General features: G+C 49.3%; 1 protein-coding gene across 1 annotated transcript in view; it reads left to right on the forward strand.

Annotated features, from left to right (window-relative positions):
• LOC144113110 (uncharacterized) overlaps window positions 1–22,283 on the forward strand; it is a 54,492-nt gene that overhangs the window by 27,012 nt on the left and 5,197 nt on the right. The window contains exons 2-4 of the mRNA XM_077646022.1: window positions 10,030–10,268; window positions 19,597–19,768; window positions 20,853–20,986. Of these exons, the coding sequence (XP_077502148.1) occupies window positions 10,260–10,268; window positions 19,597–19,768; window positions 20,853–20,986 (315 nt within the window). The 5' untranslated portion in view covers window positions 10,030–10,259. The remainder of the gene's footprint in view (window positions 1–10,029; window positions 10,269–19,596; window positions 19,769–20,852; window positions 20,987–22,283) is intronic.

The raw sequence follows: 22,283 nt of genomic DNA on the forward strand, positions 1-22,283 counted from the left end.
GCAACCCGAAGAGTGGAGGAAAAGAGTAAAAGAATAAAGCTGAGTTGAGGAAGGCGCCTTCCTTAGTTTTTATACTTCAGTGCCCCCTTTCCCGTGGCTGCTGATGTGATATGTGTCCCAGTGCTTTCCGATTCGCCCATGGCCCGAACTGTGCTGAGTGGGACGAATGTTTGCGGCTCGTTGCGCGTTTGGATTAAAGACATTAACCCTTATTGTAGCCAAAGACGGAATAGATGCATCGAAGGAAATTGTTTTACCTGAAGATTGGAGCCAGGTATTTACTGTTTTTTTTTTTACACAGCAGAATGCTGAAAATACAGCAAAAACCATTAGCAGCTGAACCCTGAACCGAACTTGTATTTGCTATTTGTGCATTATTGTTAAGAAAGCAGCAAAAGAAAGGAGGGAAAATTTCCCGTACTGTTTGTCCCCTCCGACTCGAAGATGTGACAGCGAAGTTTCACATGCGTCCATCCTCCCACACTTGGGTTGATACCACACTTAGGTCAAACCACCAGTGCATGTAGTAACGTAGCAGTGAAGTCCATATGCAGGCAGCACACTAAAACGCCAACACGAGCGAAATCGAACAAGAAGGTACATTTTATTGCTTGCAGGATTTAGTCACAATGTCGTTCAAGTCACCGAAGCTCTAGTGCAACAGTGAGTGCCACATTGCAGTGGTGAGGTGCATCGCAGGGCTCTGTCTCAACAGCAGCCGACCGGACCTGACCACTGGCTGACACTAGGGTGTAATATGTAGCCAAAAGCCAATGGTGAGGACGGGTCGCCAACCACCCCATGGCCGGGTCGCTTGCCACAGACGCTTGAAAGCCGCGGGTGTATCTGAGTGACCACTGGCAGAGGACGGAATGGACGCGAAATGGACAGCGGAAAATGACCAGCTTATAGAATACGGCCACAGGACTTGTTTTCGTTAGAGCTTTGCATAGTATATTTGCCGCTGGGGCCGATAGTAGCGCTGAATACCACTTCAAGCGCTGGGTCACATGGACATGCTACAAGTACTGGATGAAGGGGAAGGCGTTCTCTGCCGAAGCTCCACTGGTAGGCCACCGCATGCTACTCCAGGAAGGAGTGAGGTCGGCCTCCGCCGGTGGTGTCATTGTGTGTGTGTGTTTTTTCTACTTTCTTGCAACCACCTCTCATAATGCGATCTATAGCGTCAAACTTGGCATCAAACGCTTCAATTTCTGTGCGTAACTTATTTTCGGCGGCGGTTCGCCTTGTTAATCCAAAACAAAGAATGCTATGTGTTCAACTTTCTTCCGCATTAAGCCGGTTGCGCTTTTTCTTTTTTACCACGTCGTTTTGTCTTCTTTGCGTACGCGTTCAGTATGTCCTCAGAATATTTAACGCCCAGCTGCAGGGTCACAGTCGCGGTTCTCTTTCGAGCGCGCCCCCCACCGACATCGCTTATACAGGGCGAGTGAAACACGCGTCTGTGTAGCTCGCTAGTTTTTCTGTATAGGCTGGGCGCCGTTGGCCCGTACGTCGCGGCCGTGCGCGTTGCGCACCGCGTTCGATTTCTTGCCGCGAGCCGGAATTGGCTGCAGAAACTGGTTCTCAATTATTCAACCGGAGGCGGAAGGCGACCGTGGTGCGCGCGTGGGGCCCCGCGCGGCGAGCGCTTCCCTTTGTCTTGTTACCCGCCGCGCTCCGTGCCTCTCGGTTCGTTAGGGGCTCTTCTGGCCCAGGAAGGAGCGCTGTCACTGGCAGGATGGATTACTGCCGCTCTCTTCCTTCCCCTCTCTCGGGGCTCCTTCCCGACGCCGGGGGGAAGAAGCGGCGAGATTTGAGCCCGCGGAAGGCGCCCGACGCGCGAGCACGCTGCCGCCGGCTGAATGTCCACGATAAGAGCGTGGCGCCACTTGCGCTCTTTTGGTTCCCGGCGCCCGAATTGAAGGCCGACACGCAGGAGTCGCCCGTGTTGTGTCAACAGTCGCGGCCGCTCCGACTGACGGCTCGTGACACGTGGCGGCGAGCTTCTCTTCTTCGCGTACACGTCGTCGGGGGAACCGCGACGCTCGAGTCTGGTCGCCGCACGAAGCAGCGCTGCCGGACCGGACGTCTCGTTCTCCCATCCCGTCGCTGGCGGCTCGCGTGCCCAGGCGCCCCGTCCATTGACGGAAGAGATCGAACCTCACTGCGGCGAAGCATAAACACGGCTTGATTTACAGTCGCCGGCCGAGCTGGCTCGCGCGCTCGTTTTCTTTGTTTTTTCCACCGGCGTTCTGCTGATGAGGCGTCAAGGATGGCGCCCAGTGTCAACACTAGCCAAGTGTTGATGCAAGCCGACGCAGTGTTGATGTAGTAAGGCTCGTCGATTCTAGTAAGACCGCCGGCATCTGCCACCGCGCGACGTCGCAGCCGATCGTGACGGGAAATGGACCTTTACCCGGCCTGTTCTTGTTGTCGCTCTGGGCGCGTTTACTTTTTGCGCGCGCGTTGAAGATTGATTTTGCCGCGTTGCCGATCCCGGGGGCTATATCGGCGTGACTCGAGAAGCTGCGCCCACCGCACCAACGGCGCTGACGTCGAGTGCACTTTGGGGGGGGGGGGGGGGGGGGGGGGGGGCTCTCCCTCAACTGCTTTCCGATGAGCCTTATGGCGGCGGTGACCTCTTGGTGGAGTTACGTTCGAGCCTGCTATTGTTTCCTCAGCGGGACCAACCACATCCTCTTGCCGTCGGGATTGCTAAACTGCGTGGAGTGTTGTTACTGTTGAAGAGTTTAATCTGGCAGGAAACATGTCAAGGTGGCACCCGGCAGACGCGTGCTGCCTGACGTAACTCAATCCCATCTAGATTTAGAAATGAACACAAAATGAACTTCGAAATGAGAAACTAGGCACTGTCTTGACCTCTCGCCTCATGAAAGCAGCACATAGATGTGCAGATCTAAGAAGCTGTCTGGCTCTTAATGTATACTCCATCGCTTCATCCCTAACTCTTGCGTTATCTTCTTGGCTTCTCCTCGCCGTGTCTCCTCTTTCATCATCTCTAGATTCTGGGTCATTATAATATATGCTACATACAGTAGTGTACACGCCGTAATTCAAGGCGGGCAGCATGTTTTAACATGTGGTCATGTTAGGCACAGCGCAGTCGCCAGACTCGGTCGTTATGGATAAACCGCGTACGTCTTCGCGAAAAGTCTCGGAAGACGCAGAGCCTCCTGCACATGATCGCGAATCCTCGCTAAGAATCTAGCCGCTTCTATTGGCCTTGCGCTAGATAAGGCGTATCAAGTACCTTACCCATGTGTCCTTTTCCTTGGCATGCGCAGCATTTTGTAAATTATGTCTACTACCGCCATGACATGGTGCTAAGTGATGACCCCTGTTCATGCCACCTTTTATGATGAATTACAGCAATAATCAATCAATCAGTCAGTTAGTCAGTCGGTTGATCGTTCGGTCAATGAGTGAATGTGTTTGGCGCCAAGGAACAGCGAAAACCTTTGTGCTGGTGCACCTTGGGAGAAAAAGGAGAAAAAATACGGCTCAAATACACACACAGATACGTAAATACAAAACATGAACAAGAGAAATACAAGATGGCAGTTGCGTCAGGCAACGAGGAGCATTAAATCGCACATCACAATATTGGGGTAAAGAAACTGCAATAAAGAGATAGTAACGATAAGCTAAAAAACATAAAAGCAACGAAGAAAATGAGTCACAACAGCAGCAGCGAACAACAAATAGAAAGTGCAATGAAGGAATGAAACTATAGGTTAAAAGAAACAACCTATCCGAGAAATATTGGTAGGTACAGAGGCTAAGCAACGAATGGAAGCAGTCAAATAAGAACCATATTCAGAGTTTCAGACTGGATAGAGTACAGTGAGTGCTGAAATAGACCGAGGTCTTGTGAGTACATATTAAACATATGTAGGTTGTAGCCTGAATGCGCAATGTCCTTACATATGGTTTTGTGGAAAATTGGAGATTTTATGGTGGTTTTCGGCGGTATTGCAACTATAATAATAATAGTACTAGACTCTGGAGCTATGTGTCTCAGAGTGGTTGTATCCTAAACTGTTTTCGAGAAGTATCAGCGCGCTGTAGTTGTTGTGCAGCGCTTTTATTGGCGCTTCAAGACTGCAAGACGTACCTCTCACGCACAGTGATTAAACACGCACGCACGCACGCGTATGCTCTACCGGATTGGAGTGGAGCACGAGCACTGCCCTCCATTGTAGGGCGACAGCAATTTCGAACCGGTTACTGAGTGTAAAAAAGTAAGCTGATGAACTATAGTTGGTCCTCCATTCTGATAACGCAGCGAGAAGAGCAGGGACTTAATGTCCACCTGTCTTTTTCTGTCTTTGTGCTTTGAGCGGTGTTGTCAAAGTGTACACTTCGCGGAATCATTTACAGAGGACCGCGAATCACGCCACTGCTTACCGTATTTTAACGCAACGCAAAAAAGACGGAAAATTGTATTCTATTCGCCGTCGGAGTTGGCACTTCGTTCCGGCCTGCCACTACCTCTCCAGCTTCAACGAACTCACCGCTGCTGCTCTCGTAAAACGCGATCCGTGTACATCATGATGGCGCGAGTAGCAGCACTACGTGTACCGACAAGCGTTCTTCGAGCTTGCCTGCTACAGAATTTGGCTCGTGGTGGCGGGGAAGGTGTTCCTGAGGAAGAAGGAAAGGCGTACTCTGCTGTCGCGTCTCTCAGAGCGCGCTTTGTCGCCTGAAAAATTAAGCGAGTCGGGACGAGGGCTGCATCCGCCGGCCAATCTCGGCGGGGGAGAGGGGAAGGCTGCACGCGGCGGTGGTTGTCGGCGTGCGTGCACCTGGCCCGGCGGCAGCCCTGATCCGCTGTGCCACCCGGGGTCCCGGGCTTTCTTATTACTATTTGATGCGCGATTTCTCGGCCGGTCGGTCTTGGGGTATCGGGGAGCGGTCATTATCGTGCCGAAACACACATTAGGAAAACCGGGGGAAAACCTCGGAGGCCGGCGTCCCGCGGGAATGCCCCGGCGTTTCCCTGCGCGGCCGTCTCCCCCGCAGTCGCTCGCTTCCTCCTCACGTGGCTGCTTCTTCTGCCCGCCACCCCCGCTCACTGACGCTCTTTTCGGCCACCGCCGTTTTCCACCTCTGTGTTTGTGCCGCCCTTGTTTCCATTACGGCGGGCTCTGCGGGAAAAAAGTTTTGCACTGCGCCACATCTGCGCTTTGTTTTGTTTCCGCATGTGGCGCGTTGTCCGAGGCGGAATCTGCCCGGAAAGTAATTGCTCGCCTCGGGTCTCTCGAGATGGCAGCACGAGCGTTGAACAACCAAGTAAAAACAACCCATCTCTTGAAGACGAGTAAAACTGCGGGCGTATGAAGGGACAACTGCTCTGTCGCCTTCCCTTCATCTCCTTTCCTTTCATGAGCCTCGCCGCTTATTGTTGTCGTCATCACGCGTGCTGCTATACTAGCTACACATCAATTGCTTTTGCCGTCAAACAACGCCACGTTAGCAGTGCATCATCCGGTCAGCATACCGCAGCACTCTACTACTTGTCATTAGGATTTTTGAGTTCTGCCTGGAGCGTACGTGTTACTTGCCAAAATAACAGTACTGCCCAGTGGTTTTCGGAAGGAGTCTCCGTATACGGCATTTTTTTTAGTTTCGTTTCCCTTGCCCTAGCACTATTAAGAATAGGATAACAGAAAAGAGCAAAACGGAATCCGCGTCACTTCTTCTTCGCAAACTTTTAGCATAACACTGTGTTTCTAACTGCAATAAGGAAAATAAAAAATATGATATCTGGGTGCATTATACGTCAGGTAAAGGGATGAATGTGAGAAGAGGGTGGTGCCCAGTTTTTGCTCATTTTCTCGCACTGTGCAGTTGTTTCTGTATACGTGATGTCCTTGCACTGATTTGCTCTTCTAACCTGCGCTAATATCGCTAATATTCAGTCATTTGCGGACACTTCCGCACTCCTGATCTAGCTAAAGTGATTTAATCGTGATCGGAGGGATGTTTTTAAGCTGTGGTTTTACTTTGGGGCGTTACAGACCCTGCTGTGTCTTGAATGACGAGACAGGTATCTTCGGCGCGACGAAGTCATTGCCACCCTTGCTAACGACTTCGCGAATGGGCTGAAACAGTAAGTTTTGAAAACAGATTGAGCTTTACCCAGTAGTACACGCTACGGGGTTGAAAGACGCTAGCCGTGCTAACGTGTGCCGATGAGCTCGCATGTTTGGTTCCGGTGGTTTTACAACTCGTTAGATCCTTGGTGTTGAGATGCATAAACTTTGCCCTTTGTACTTATTTTCCCGACGGTTGTGCCCTGTCGATTGCTGGGACTTGTAGAGGACTTAGTGACTCCTGGAAGTAGCGCCAAAATGTGCATGGAAGCGTTTGCAGCGCCATGCTTTATACTCGGGTCTGCGTTCTGAGAATCTTGATCGCACGATGATCTGCTTGGTGAGGCCGCAGACGAGTTCGGGCCATGCTCGGACTTAAGCCAGCGTTGTGCTTAAGTACAGGGTCGCTGCTTCGGGAAGAATAGTTCGCTGCGAAATATTCCTTGCTTATTTCGAAAGCTCGTTGCTGGCTCTTGAGTACATAAGCGCTAGTGGGCGGCGGTGCAGATGAATTTCATTGGCCCGCCGCCGCCGCCGCCGTAGATGAATTTCAGCCATTTACACCAACGCATAAAAAATTCATGTAAGCATCGGTCTTAGATGATGTCGATTTTATACCAACTTCTCCATGACCCTAACTAAGCGTTATGTAGACTCTGCTTTGGTTGAGTTTTGTAAAGCTGTCTTCTCATCATGATGCGTGTTTGTGTGGTGAAGCAGTTCTAACGAACGCTGTTTTTTCGTGTCTCTGGTGTCGGCTCTTCTTGGTTCGTTAGCGTTTTCGTCTTTCTCAACCAACTTCTCTTTCCTTTTCGTTTTCGCTCGTCTCTCCAACTTAATTACTCAGCACTTTTCCCTGCCAGATTAATTTTTCTTACTGAGGACTGCAGCTGTGGGTCCCGAGAGCCGATAAATTATGAATGAACAGGGCAACGTTGTTCGGTAGAAAAAAAGCAGGCATTCATTAAAAACTCGTTACTTGCAAGATCACTACTGTGAGCTGCGGCACATGGCATAGTGGAGGGTTCCTTAATAGTTTAGGCTATATAGAGTTTGTTTACATTGCATCAAAACATCAGCACACAAGCGTTCTTGCTTTTCACCTCCATCCAAATGCAGCCCCGCGGCTGAACTCGAACCCGCGACCTCGGACTGAGTAGCAGAACGTCATAGCCACTTAGCCGTCATGGCGGGCAGGGAGAGACAAGGCCCAAAAGTAATTTCTCGGAGGCGCGGAACAGTTACATGTCCAAGTCATTTCCTCCATTCTGTTTCCGAACAAACGGACAAAATAGGAAGAAAAATTGCGTCCGCATTCCTTTATTAGTGTTTCTAGAATTGAGGACACGTGTCTTAAGATGAGGAAACGCTGTGAAAATCAGCAGGCAATATCTGTACAGCCGCGCTGCCGCCTTGCACGGCTCCAGCATTCGTAACGTCCGTGTCTCACTCGTCGCCGTAACGGTGCGACCAGTGTCGTTCGGTTATTCCGGGTGCCCAGGAACCGCTACTTTGACGCCGAGAAAACGGGCCGCTCCTCTAAATTGCAGGCCGCGACCATTAGCGCCCGGGACCCGCGCGGTTCTCCTTGGTGTTGCGGTGCTTGGAGTTCGTCGCCCACCGCGCGGCTGCTTTCTCTTTCCCGGCTCCCTGGGATCGATCAGGGCGGCCTATTGGGGGGCGGTGAACAGGGCTAATGACCCGCCGGAAAGCCTTTAATAATCAACGAGCCTGTAGGCGCAGACGCGGAAACGCACTTGAGCATTGATTTAGACGAGTGCCCTGCGTGGCTACCGCTCGTTTCGGCTGGCCTCAGATGCGGCGGTCTCCCCGCACGAACACCCGCCACTGCTGCCGTTAGGTGCACTCCTCGGTCGTGAGCCCCGGGTGGTTGCACTGTGGTAGCCCCTTCTTAGCTGCTCTGAATTTCTAGACGAAGAGCCTGCCTTGGCGCGCATAGGCCTATACTGTTTTTGTTTGATGTGCTGGAACTAAATGCGCTAAGCAGGAAGTTTGCGTTGGGATAACTTGCACATAGATTAAATTGTGATGCGTTAGTGTTTACGGACTTGGGGACCTGACCAGCTATTTTATTTATTCATTAAAATTTGTTATTACCAATTTATTAAATTTATTGTCGGATTTTTTTCATTTATGAATAGCTGAAAATAAATGTGCGACCAGAACTTAACTGTAGGCCGCTCATGCGCGAGTGGTTCGATCCGCCGCATCTTCACGGTTGCGCCTGGGGGCCTCTCCCCCTCCCCTCTTCCATTTCTTTCTTTTATCGAGTTTTATTCATCTAGGTGTGCTGTTCGTCCGTCATCGTCTAGTGCGGCACTAACAGGCGCTTTTGTGGGCACCCGTTTGTGGTGCAGCCTGCAGAACCATTAGTTTCCCCTCTAGAAGCTAGATCTCACTGAGTGGAAGCAGGTGCTCGCTTTTTATTTCTTTACGATGGAGTGAAGCTTGTCATTTTCACGCTGACTCGTAGGAAGAGTTAAGACATTTATTGCCTTTTGCTAGTATGTGTAAGGTTCCAATATATTAAGCACCCGCCGCCGTGGCTCAGTCGATTTGGTGGTCAGCTGCTGATAGCAAGGTCGCGGGTTCGATACCGGCTGCGGCTGCCGTGTTTCGATGGAAGCGAGCTACAAAAACGCCCGTGTGCTGTGCGATGTCAGCGCACGTTAAAGAACCCCAGGTGCTCATAATTGCGGAGCCTTCCACTGCGTCGTCCTTCATCGCCCATGGACGGTTAACCCTGCATTTTCCTTTTTTTCTTCCATCGCTTAGCTCGCCTACTTCAGCACCCAGTGGACCGTATTTTAAGAGCGCTTGCTAGCGATGCCCCTTGCTGAATGTTTTCACCGTCTCAGGAACCCACGTCAACTCCCCTGGCAGACTGCGCTCCTTGTGCTTTCATGCAGCTCGGTAATTGCAGTCCCGCACTTGGCAGTGGCGGCCGTAAGTAAAGCACCGACGGGAGCATACCGAGCATACCCTTTTTATGTGCTGGAAACAGTTTTTTTTTTTTAGACAGACGTTTATACTTGGTTGCCTGAAGTCCAAAACTTCCGTTAGATGGCGAACTGCCCGATTTCCTGATTATCTCAGTTAAGGAGACGCAAGCTTCGTTCAGAAAAAACATGATCGTAATGATCAGTGGTGGCCTTACCTAGTTTGCATAAGCATTGCATAGTAGTTACAGACACAGGAACTTCCGCAGCGGATGACACTTTTATGGGAAACCAATTTCTTTTCACATCTTATGTTATTGTTTGAGGGCTTAAAATTGTAAATTGTAATAAAAATCTAGACCCCGCTAGAGATTAAAATGACAAAAGCTACTAGCCGAACGAGGTGCGTAGGTCGTAATAGACGGATTAAGCCCGGTTGGTGCGTCGTGGAAATTATCAACCTGATCGATGATCGATGAATTGCGATGAAGAGTTTGTCCAAGTCTTAAGGGTATCACTGCGAGGTAGCAGAGTTCCGTGAAATTTCCAGTGTTTTTCCTATGCAAATCACACCCTGCTATCCTTCGCCTCTATAATCAAGTCAGCTGTTCCTGCGAGGTTACCTTTTCTGCGAGGGACATTTTTGCTGTCACTTTTTCGCCGCAGTGAGGGGCGAAAGTATGTGCGAAATTTAATTTTATTTTGGGTTTCCGTTCTGGGTATATTTGTGATTATTGCTTGTAATTTTATGTCGTGATCCTTTTCATCAGCCACATTTACTTGAATGCTATCTTTCTTTGAAAGCAGCATGTAGACACCCGGACTGATAGAGAGGAGACACATACATGGTGCTGAACCAAACAAATATTTTGTTAAGACAAAACCACCATCCCTGTCCGCAGGTCCGCACAGGGACTGTTCATGAAGAAAGGAAGCTAGACGGGAGGTAGCAGGCTTACACCGTGAGAGCGCGTGCACCTCGAGGGTGGTTGTCCAGCTGTCGTGACGCGCTTTCTCGTTTCATTGGCGCAGGTGCAGCAACTTCCAGAACGTGAAGCGAGGAGAGGTATGCAAGGTGCCGGGTTCCACAGTGACACCGGCGCCCCCTGGCAGTCCGACGCCCATCCGGCTGCCTCACGCCAAGCCGGATGTCTTTCAGACTGTCCTCCTTTACGTCTACATGGGAAAGGTGGGGCGAGCTTGAGAAAGTTTCGCGTCGCTTAAATCGCCTATTTCGGCACGCGTCGGAGCGTGCTGCGACAGTTTTGAACGACATACTGCTCGCCGAATGTTTTCAGTTGCTCACGAGCGTTACGTCAGCTCTCCGTACAGGTCGAGTTGCTTTGCTGTTTGGGCGGAATATCCGCGCGGGAACATCTAGGACGAGTATTTAGAGCCCTACTTTATTGCTGCCTTAAATCCCCCGGTCTAGGTCCCTTCACTGAGCACTATTTTCCAAAGGCAAGCCAGTGAGCCATGCTTATCTGAATAAACGTATATATCAATCCAGCCATCTTTACGTGTGCCCTTTCCCCACAGCCTCAATGCTCCCGCCCCTTCTGTGGTCGGTAGTCAGGGCTAGACATGTGGCCAGGCAGGTTTTTCTGTGCTTATCTGAATGTTCTTTCTGTCTCCTTCCAGTATTCTAACGGAGGTGCACGTTTTTATATGGGCTTTGCGATCTCTACGTAAAGCACACAATACCACGGACAGTAGCGGGAGTTATAAAAATGGCTTGGCAACTGCCCAATGTCTGGTAAAAACCGTTACGCTAGGTGTGTTGGATCATCAGCGAAGAAAAAAAAGAGTAATTGGTGATCGAAGTAGAGTTTTGGCGCGCATTGTGTGGTGCAAGGACGATTATGATAAGGATGTCAGACAAGCGCACAAAAAGGACAGAGGTTGACTTCCTGAAAAATTGTTTCTTCAAATGTTAGAGTTTACATGCCGGTTTAAACATGACTGCTCACTCTGTGTACTGTGGTCGTCCTGTAGACACAGCAGTCTTAATTGCCATCTTCTCACAAAACATTACTCACACTTGGAACAGGACAGAATGTACATTGTAAACACATATACGCCTGTAATTAAAAAGGCTGCTTTCCTTTAAAGCAGACGGTTTGCAAGCAAAACTTGTTGCACTATAGCGCACGTTGCGCGGATTAACACCCATGTTAAACGGCTGGAATATTGTAAATAAATAATGGGATATTTTTATTAGTCATAATTTGTTCACATTTCTTCAGATTCAGTCCTGATATATTTATTCACAGAAACAAGCTACTAGCATTGTCTGCACGAAACACTGCCTTTGCACAAGCCACCTTACATACCTCATTGAGCGAAAATCCGTCTGCCTCTGCGTGCGTGCGTGCGTTCGCTCGGAAAGAGCAACCCATGTATCGCTCAAATTCCACCGTGGCAGCACTTGCCATCGCAGGGCAGTGGCGCATCGCTTGATAACCGCTGCACGGCTGCGCCAGGAGTGGTATGAGGACTCCCAGGGATCTATGAATGTTTAGTAGAGAGTGACAAATTCTGCACATATGGGCATTAATTAACCCTTAGCTACCGCGTCATACCCTTAAGGTGGATCAGCGCGCAGGTCAGAAGCGGTGCGGCGGCTACGTTGAGCCGTGCAGAGGTAGAATTGCCAGCTGCGTGCATCGGGTGACATCACGCCGCGCGTCGACTGCATCATCTCAAAGTGAGCGGGTGGTCTTACGCCTTCACACACGTAAGCAGTCGTGTCTCTGCCGAATGTTTGTTCCTGCGCGCTGTATATCCTCTGCGATAAGGCGGAAACACGTCAGTGGTTATATCTTTATTTGCCTTATTTGTAAGTCTGCCAGACATCCGTCAGACTTTCAAAAACAGACTTTCAAAAACAGACACACAGGTCGATCTGCGTATGCAAATTGACCCGCATGTCTGCGCTCACTTTGAAGCCTTCAAAATCGGTGCTCGCAAGCTGAATATGTTATTTTTTGCTTTAATAACGAAGCCGTAGTATTTGTCTCCCCGAGTAGCCTTCCTAACACGCGAGTGCTCCCCTGGGTGCGTTTTCACGTATTCGGGCTCCCGCGGCGTGATTCTGTATATGGGAATCCACGCGTGCAGTGCCTGTCAAGTTTGTATGCCACCCGGCTCCCATCGCATGGTGACCCAAGTCCAGATTTCTGGGACATCAGTTTTAGTTGTGAAGAAACTGTGGAATATTGTTAGATGCTGTTATGAACACATTGATGGGGAATGGCATAATCTTCCGATTCATAGCAAAATCTTGCTTTTGAAGTTGTCCTGCTCTCGCGCCGATTAGCTAAGACTACTATAGAAAACCATTGGGGTGCATTTTTGACAATAAATAGCAGAAAACTACCTGCGTCCTGAGGAGGTACCTGTGGATATATTGATTGCTATGGTCCAGTCTTAAAGGTGCACTAAAGAGGAATCTGAACTCTAGTAAGGCAGAAACTTGGGCTAGTTGGATATTGTTTGAACTCATATTTTCTAGCGCTTAGTGAACACAAGGTACAGGAACACAAATACACAGGACGTACTCTAGTCTTCAACTGTCGTTTAATCAAAAAAAACATTCAATATAAAACATCTCAAATGCTGATATTCACACACGCGCAGTAGCAACGCCATGTTTCAAGAACAACAATTCTTTTTTTGATAGATAAACAGATGGGGTGCTGACACATTTTGAACCGTCTTTATCAATGCACATAGCTTCGAAAATTTCCCGTTCCGATTGCGTTTTTAGTGTTCCTAGAATGCTTGTTTCATGCAAGATTGGTGTGCAGGGTGCAGGGTCAGGGTCGCCAGGGTACCGTTCGATGAGACAGCGTTTGCAGTGCACCGCGAGATTCCCCCCCGCCGATATGGATTCTGTTGCCAAACGGTGCTCTCTCAGCCTTTCATTAACGCATCTTCCTGATTGCCCGATATATGCTTTGCCACAAGTGAGCGGGATTTTATAGACAACACCCATTTTGCATGGTACGAACTTCCTTTGGTGGTTCTTAGTGCACATTGGCTTCCTTGCCTCGCTGTTCACGAGTGGGCACAGGCGCACTAGTTTCTTTGGGGCAGTCAAAACAAGATCGACGCCACACTTTTTCGCCACCTTTTTTAGACGGTGCGACATGTTGTGAACATACAGCATAGCCACAAGCTGAGTCCGCCGCTGGGGATCGTCACGGTTATGTTGCTTCCCAGTTCTCACTTCCTTCAGCAGCTTTTCCGCAACAGATGTCAGAGTTTCCTCTGGAAACCCGGCGTTCTCTAGGCGAAGCTTTTGCAGTCTCACACTTTCTGTGATGCAATGCTCGCACGACTTATTGAGAGCAGCGCGGAAGGCATTCATGGCAATACCCCTTTTTACAAGTTTAGAGTGCGGCGATTGATAACTGAGAATTTCTTTTTTTGTTCTCGGCTGATACATCCAGCAAACACGTGCCTTTTCAAACCTAATGCATATATCAAGGAACTGCAGCCTCTCGTCGTTTGGGATTTCGGTTGTAAAGGCTAGACCCAGGCTACAGGAATTAAAAACATCAATCACATTTTTCACCACATCGTTCGGTTTGTCAGACTGTTAGATTCATTACTACAAGGTAGTCATCAACATATCTAAAAATGCGTTTAACTTTGTCAGTGTTAATCCGCGCGACAATGCGTTGGTCAATGTATGCTAAAAAGACAGAACTAAGAACGGGGACGATGCAGGACCCGATGCAAATGCCATCCTTTTGAAAGCTTGAAAGCTTTTGAAAGCTGAAAGCTTGAATTGACAGCTTTTTAAACCTTGTTTCATTTTACCTGTCATCGACTGTCATAAAGCATGAAGGTGCAGAATATGTACAAAAGGATGGCATTTGCATCGGGTCCTGCATCGCCCCCGTTCTTAGTTCTGTCTTTTTAGCATACATTGACCAACGCATTGTCGCGCGGATTAACACTGACAAAGTTAAACGCATTTTTAGATATGTTGATGACTACCTTGTAGTAATGAATCTAACACAGTCTGACAAACCGAACGATGTGGTGAAAAATGTGCTTGATGTTTTTAATTCCTGTAGCCTGGGTCTAGCCTTTACAACCGAAATCCCAAACGACGAGAGGCTGCAGTTCCTTGATGTATGCATTAGGTTTGAAAAGGCACGTGTTTGCTGGATGTATCAGCCGAGAACAAAAAAAGAAATTCTCAGTTATCAATCGGCGCACTCTAAACTTGTAAAGAGGGGTATTGCCATGAATGCCTTCCGCGCTGCTCTCAATAAGTCGTGCGAGCATTGCATCACAGAAAGTGTGAGACTGCAAAAGCTTCGCCTAGAGAACGCCGGGTTTCCAGAGGAAACTCTGACATCTGTTGCGGAAAAGCTGCTGAAGGAAGTGAGAACTGGGAAGCAACATAACCGTGACGATCCCCAGCGGCGGACTCAGCTTGTGGCTATGCCGTATGTTCACAACATGTCGCACCGTCTAAAAAAGGTGGCGAAAAAGTGTGGCGTCGATCTTGTTTTGACTGCCCCAAAGAAACTAGTGCGCCTGTGCCCACTCGTGAACAGCGAGGCAAGCAAGCCAATGTGCACTAAGAACCACCAAAGGAAGTTCGTACCATGCAAAATGGGTGTTGTCTATAAAATCCCGCTCACTTGTGGCAAAGCATATATCGGGCAATCAGGAAGATGCGTTAATGAAAGGCTGAGAGAGCACCGCTTGGCAACAGAATTCATATCGGCGGGGGGGAATCTCGCGGTGCACTGCAAACGCTGTCTCATCGAACGGTACCCTGGCGACCCTGACCCTGTACCCTGCACACCAATCTTGCATGAAGCAAGCATTCTAGGAACACTAAAAACGCAATCGTAACGGGAAATTTTCGAAGCTATGTGCATTGATAAAGAAGGTTCAAAATGTGTCAGCACCCCATCTGTTTATCTATCAAAAAAAGAATTGTTGTTCTTGAAACGTGGCGTTGCTACTGCGCGTGTGTGAATATCAGCATTTGAGATGTCTTATATTGAATGTTTTTTCGATTAAACGACAGTTGAAGACTAGCGTACGTCCTGTGTATTTGTGTTCTTGTCCCTTGTGTTCACTAAGCGCTAGAAAATATGAGTTCAAAGAATCTGAACTCGTCTTTTTACCGCGGGGACTATACATGTTCCGGGCATTCTTAGAAACTTTGAATTATTTTCCTGTGTGGCCGATTGCCCTAATTAAATCGGATTAAAGCCCCGGCCCCCGCCTTTTTTTTAACTCTACGCGGTAGGTAGGCGGAGTCAGCCAACGCGTGGAGTGCCTTTCAGCCAGTCCAGTGGCGGCTTCGCTTTCGCTTGTATTTAGTTTTTAGGTTTCTGTGAATAAAAATTTTCAGTCACAGACAATATAGCCGCAAATTAGGCCCACGGAAATAAAAAGACACGTGGACTCTTTGATTTACGTCTCACTCCGCCGATGGCGGAGTGGCAAGCCGCCACGGGACTGGCTGGCGCGTTGGTTGACTCCTCCTACCTACCGCGTTGAGTTAACAAAAAAAAAAAAAGGCGGGAGCCGGGGCGTTTAATCCGATTTAATTAGGGCAATCGGCCGCACAGGACAGCAATTCGAAGTTTCTAAGAATGCCCGGAACGTGTAGATGGAGTTCCCGCGGCAAAAATAGTTCAGATTCTCCTTTAGTGCACCCTTAAGATACGCGAAAAAAATGCGTTCATAAATAACTTCCCGTTGAAAAAATGCGCTTGTCCAGAATCTCTGGGTATGTGATGCGTCGCGAGGGAAATGCGTCGGTTGTCACGAAATGCTGCTGCATATATGCTGCTGGGGTTCCTTCCGTAAGACATGCGCAAATCGCGTGAAAAAAAAAAAGACAGCACTGCCGTAGCTATCGCCGAGTCAACATCAACATTTTGCCATCTTGTATTTGTGAGTCGGCGAAATGAGAAGAAGGAAACGATCGCTAAAAAGTCAGTAGTCGATAAACGAAATTCTATGCCTCTTGACGTACGTCCTTCCTGTGCGGGAACTTTCATTCGGCTATCGGAAGGGGCGGCACTTGCAGCACGGGTTCTTACGGGCTGCGGTCCGTACGAGTCGCAAGTTGCTGTTACAAAGTCGACATCGAGTGACCTCGTTGATCGCATTGTCCCCTAAACTGGGATTGTGCGCAAAGCGTACCACGCGCTGGGTAGAAGGGGAACCTGTAATAAAAGAGTTCCTGCCTGGCCAGGATGTACACTCCATCCTGTAGCTGTACTGTGCAAGCGAGTAGTCCGCGATGCTACGGCAGATGCCTATTGTGAATGTCAGTGTGGCATGTGCGCCGCGGTCTGTTCTCACAAGCGGCCAACATCGCACGTGCACCCGCCAACTAACTCTGGCAGCCCTATGGGCAAACTATAAACCTCAACTTCGTCTGCCGAACACTTGAGCGCATGATTGTTGCTTGCATAAGGTCAGTTTTCCTGACTGCTCAAGGGGCCCCGAGTCAACTGCCTTGTCCATCACGCGAAACGCCTTGGAGCATGGATGGAACCTTGAGCAGTGTCGTCCAGAAATAACTTCAGGTAGTATGCGCGGTTTAACGTCCTGAAGCTGAAAAAAAAAAAAACAGGCGATCCTCGGTGGACTATTTAACTGCATTAGCATGTTTTGTTGCTGCTGATTCCGTGTAGCTCCGCCTTAAGGCTATACCGCGGTAGCGGTAATGGGTTAATGTCCATATATGCGGAATTGGTCATTCTTGACTTTGCACTCCTAGATCCCTTGGAGTCCTCATACCACTCCTGGCGCAGTGGTGCAGCGGTTAAGCGATGCGCCACTGCCCCGGCAGGTGGCTGTTTCAAAACAGACACCTGTTGGGGCTTGTGAGATCCAGGTTGCTCTTCCCGAGCAACCTCTCGCGACCAATAATTAATTGAACTGCTACCTGCCACTGTGGGCAGGTTGTGTTGACGTCACAAGGTTCGCACCGCGTCACGCGTGGCTGCCAACCGTGCGGGTGGCAGCTAAATTAATGATTGGTCTCCAGAGGTTGCTGGGGAAAAGAAATCCGGGTCTAAAGTTTGTTATATCCGAGGTGGCCACGGGTGACAGTGGTCGACATTTCCACTTGCACGCACCCTTCTATTGCTAACGCATTAATAACTTTTCACAACAGGAGTAGAGACATAAATATCGGACCCCTTTTCGATTAGTCGGGAGCGCCGTCCTCATACCAAGGCCGCAGCCGGCTCATCACTGTATTGAGCGGTAGCGCCGACGGCGGCGCGGATTGCAGTACAGCGTCATGATGTAGTAGCAGAGCTGCTGTAAGGAAAGAACGAGGTTTTACAGCGACAGCTGTTAGGCGCCCGTCCCTGGCTTCCGCGTTGTCGTCGTTTGGCTCTGTTCGGAACAGCCGCCTGCCAGCCAGCGCAGGGGTGCATCACTTGACCACTACACCAGTGCGATATGAGGTCTTTGTATCTTTTCTACCTCAAAATATTCCCAAAACTAAACGCCCTAAACAGCTACCGCTGAATCTCGCGTTACATAGTCGTAGCCGTCCTGTGAGTTTTTTTTTCTTTATTTATTTTTGCGCTATGCGCTGCGCAGGACCATGTGGTTTAGTCGATGTCATGACACCAGGTTGACGTCACTGCCTGGAGGGCCTCCCTTGAGGGGCGCCTGCCGCTTTGTTCTTGAGTCGTATCCTACTATATAAATGTGACTTTGAGGCACCCAAGACGTACTTGGATACTTGGACCACTTTATAGCAGACGCCGAAGATGACATCGAGCATTGCAATGTTATTGTTATTAACATTGTTATTAAGGATAACCGGTTTCTCATTGCTCATTTACTGCCGCGATTCTTAATGCTATTATTTGCGTTATATAGTTCGCAACAACGTCTGAGTACTTAGATGTGAAAAATGTATCTCGCTGAGCGCTTCATTCTTTCCTCTCCATAGACACTTACTTGCAAGAGGCCTGATGCAAGAGTCGTCGTGTTTTTCGCACTCTTCTGTTTATTAGTGGCCTCCTCAGCCTCCGAGGTACCTGCAGACTTCCTGATCGCGTTTGCCAAATAGCGAATGAAATGTGCTGCAGCGCGTCCGAATCTGAGTTTGTTTTCTGTTAGCACACTCGTTTGCGAAGTAGAAGCGGTGGCATTCGGTATATTCTCAATTCGCCCTTTCTTGGCTATTAAAGACGCCTTCTTGCAATCGTACGTTTTTCGGCTCTTTTCCGTGCTTCTTTCAGTAGCTCTCCCCCTTTTGAGCAATCTGTTGTACTGCCGAGATTCCATGAATGTGACTTCTCTAAATCGGTCTGTGCACATCGGAATACACGTGCGCCTCAATGTGCAATGATGCTCAGAGGCGGCGCTCACTTTTAGAATCCGTTTTTGTCATACCCCGGCAGCGGCGACCACTGACTAAAGCGAAAACGGGAGCCGCATTAGAGTTGTTGTTGTTACCCTGACAAAATATGGCGCATACCCGCACTGGGGCATCGGCCAGGAATTGAGAGGGATAGGTTCCGCATCGTTTTTTTTTTCTTTTAATGTGTCGCATGTTGATTCCCCCCCCTCCCCCCACGATAATGCAGCACGAGCAAAAAGCGAAAAATCCCTTGAAAAAAAAAAAGCGAAATGAAATAACATGACCTGGCGGGCAAAGATGTTCCCTCTCTCGCGGGGGAAGAGCTAGTCGTTTGAAACGCTCGAGGGGCGCGCCATCTACTCGACCACTCGCGAGCTAAGCAGCACTACGCCTGCGTTGGCGCCACCTTCGATTTGTCGAAGTCCGCAGGTTCAATGCAACGCATATTACACCGTGCTGGTGGTTGCGGAATGCGGGCAGCGATTTCTGCTGCGATGCTTTTTCCAGCTATTTCAGCTGTCTAAGCATGCGACATTTAATGGCTAGTGATACAACATTTTGTGCAACGCTATGAAACCTCCCTAAAAAGCAGAGCAGGCAGTCGACTTTCTCACGGTTTCGATGTAACGTTCCCATCATTTATCTTTTTTTTTATACGCTACATAACTTGACAACAATGACGCTCAGTATTTCTTGAATCAAGCGGTAATTGCACACCTGACTATCACATTTATTCTGGAGGTGGGTGGTTGGTTCCAAACAAAATATTGGGGGTGTATGACTTTCCACGGTAGTCGCACGTTCAAGGCCCAAGCCGCGCGCTTTCGAAAACCTTGCTATTACTGACGCTGTTAAGAAACGAACATTTTGTGTTGTCGACAGATGCAATTGTGTTACGCATGTGGCCGGGTCATACTAAAGCACGCCTGCGTTATGCTGCAGACGTGATGGCAGAAACCTGAGTAATGATAGCGTGCGCGCGCTTGTGTTCTCGCTGTCGATCGTTTTAGGCATTTAAACTGATGCAAGCTTGAACAGCAATGCGCGCGAGAATTCGTTCATGTTGCGGCTGCTGCTACATTGTTCATGAATTACAATTTCGAGATGTGGCATCGCGAGAGTATGCCTTTTCTTCCAGATTCACCTGCAAGACAGCACTGTGTTCGAAGCTCTCGCCCTCGCGCATGAGCTGGGCATCGAAGAACTGCGGCAAAGTTGCGAGGACCACGTGACCAGCACCATGTCCATCCACAACGCGTGCATGTTCCTAGCTTCCGCACTGGCCATGGAAGACCGGGTTTCAAGCTCAGGCAAGTGCTGTCCGTTTTCCAAGTCTTACGTCTTTAGGTGTTTGTTTGTTTGTCCTCCCACTCACTTTCAAGCCCGCAGCATTAGAGGAAACGGTGCGTGAAATTATAATGAAACTTACTTTACACTGGAGCTGGCAGATGTGGTGCGAAGAGGTGCTACGGCTAGCGATGACTGCAACTGTAGGGACAAGTTGATGAATGCGCTAAGTGGTGTAAAATGAGAAACATTGATAGTTCGTTGCTCGAGATCATCGCATCCGCTCTAAAGTGTTATCAACTTTTCAACATCTCACTTCTTCTTTCTTCCCTAAGAGCCGCCGCGGTGGCTGAGTGGTTACGGCGCTCGGCTGCTGGCCCGAAAGACGCGGGTTTGATCCCGGCCGCGGCGGTCGAATTTCGATGGAGGGGAAATTCTAGAGGCCCGTGTACTGTGCGATGTCAGTGCACGTTCAAGAACCCCAGGTGGTCGAAATTTCCGGAGCCCTTCACTACGGCGTCTCTCATAGCCTGAGTCGCTTTGGGACGTTAAACCCCCATAAACCAACCAAACCAATCTTTCTTCCCTAAGCACAGACTGTACTCTAGAAGACGGTAAACGAAGCGACCGTAACACAGGGTCAAACGAAGAGGACACACCACGTGTGCTAACCGTCATGAGCAACCAACTCGCCCAGACGACTACTCTTATCAAGCTCCTGTTGAAGAACATATGTTTGTTTGTTGGACTTATCTTGTGAAGAAGCACAGGGCAGAAATTTTCCTTCCGCGCTCTGCGTCTGGATTTTTTAGTTTCATAAAACTCTGCCTTTTTAGAGCGTTTCAGCAAACTGGGCGATGCAGTGAAAATGAGACTTGTTTTTTGCGTTCGCTTGTTTGTTTATTTATCTATTTATTTATTTAAATAGCTCCAAAGGCCCTCATTCGAGGGTATTACATGGGTGTTCGAGAGTTCATCTTAGTAAGAATGAGCTGAAAAGCTGATATTTAGGAATTCAAGCTTGGGCGGTCGTGGCGTGTGCACGAGACCGGAATTAGTGGCTGGTAAATTACGTAAAACCTGGTATGACCACATTTTCCTCCTCAGGTACGAAAGGCGGAAAATCGTTCGTGGACAGGTGTACAGCTTACGTTGGCGAAAACGCGATGGAGTGCGTCAAGACGAGTGCGTTCTTCAATCTTCCTAAGGACGCCCTCATTCACCTGGTTTCTTCGGACTACGTGAGTTACCTTCTGCTGGCGGTGGCTCTTTGCGTCGCTCCTCATGATGTCCGTTTATTATCGACAGAGGGTGGTGGCCTTTGCCGTTACGATAGGAATTTTATCCTTTTTACAGCATAACCGTGTCATCTGAGGGCAAAATTATTGATGTCTCTGGAAACTAAGAGCCATGTGAAGGCGAATGTAGCCTTATAAGCGCGCCGAACTACTTGCGCGTTGATCCTGTGCTGAACAACTTGGATCAGCTCGACTGTATAGTACCGCTTGTTTGAGCAGCGTTTGGTGTATGTGATTCTTGACATCGACGAACAAGAACAACGAAACAGACCGTATGCGGTCCTCGTAATGCACCAATTTCCATTTTGTAGCATTTCGGGCCTTCAGCGTGGCTGCGCCGCCACGCTGTCACGTGGTGCGGAGCAGCTGCCGGCGGCGCGGCGCCGTGGCTGATCACGTGGTTCGTCACGTGACCAGCCACGTGGTACGGAGCAGCTGCTGCTACCGGCGGCGCGGCGCGCCGGCGAAACAGAGCTGCCACAGCTATGCGCATGCGCCGTGTCAAGTGGGACAAAGATGAAGGGACTCCCAGCGAAATGGAGCGGCGAAAGATTGACTTTGCAATTCAACTGAGCAAGTTCCACTCGGCCAGCTGTAGCTATCGCGTCACTCCAGGTTTAACCAAAGCTAAACCACCGCAATTTTTTTTAGTACCTAACGCAGTTTGCATGTTCCACTCAACGACTATCATATTAACAGCAGCTGGTGCACCTGCAGCGGAGGTGGTGCAGGCAACGCGTGCCAGCATGTACAGCCCACCGTTTCGCGTTCCTTATACTGCGGCGGGTCTATGGAAAGGGGACTCGGTTAGCTGGTGAAACAAGCGTAACTCCGGGCAGACCTTTAGTCAAAGTCCGCAGTGCCAGCCTGCGTGGCCTCTAGTGTCGCATTTACAAGCCGGTTTCTTTCACGGCTCAGCGAGCGTACCGTCCGCACTCGGTGCTGCGAGGCTAAGTCGCTACCCGAGGGTGCACAGCGTTGTCCCCAGTTGCTCTTGTACGTGCATCCCGGTATATTGCGCCTCTTTCGCATTTTTGTTAGTTTTCACCGCTTCTGCGGCCAGGACCGGAAGCTGAAAAAAATATAGAAAGCAGAAATGTAACGGTGCACTTGGGATTCAGCTCTGCTGGAATCATCTATGACGAGCGAAATTGACGAGTACACATTGCCGTTGTTGAAAAAGCCGCCAACACCGCGTTACTCGTCCCTGCGCAGAAATCTACACCATGCTCAACGGCCA

This window comes from Amblyomma americanum, chromosome 1 (genome assembly GCF_052857255.1).
Source record: "Amblyomma americanum isolate KBUSLIRL-KWMA chromosome 1, ASM5285725v1, whole genome shotgun sequence".
NCBI lineage: Eukaryota > Metazoa > Arthropoda > Arachnida > Ixodida > Ixodidae > Amblyomma > Amblyomma americanum.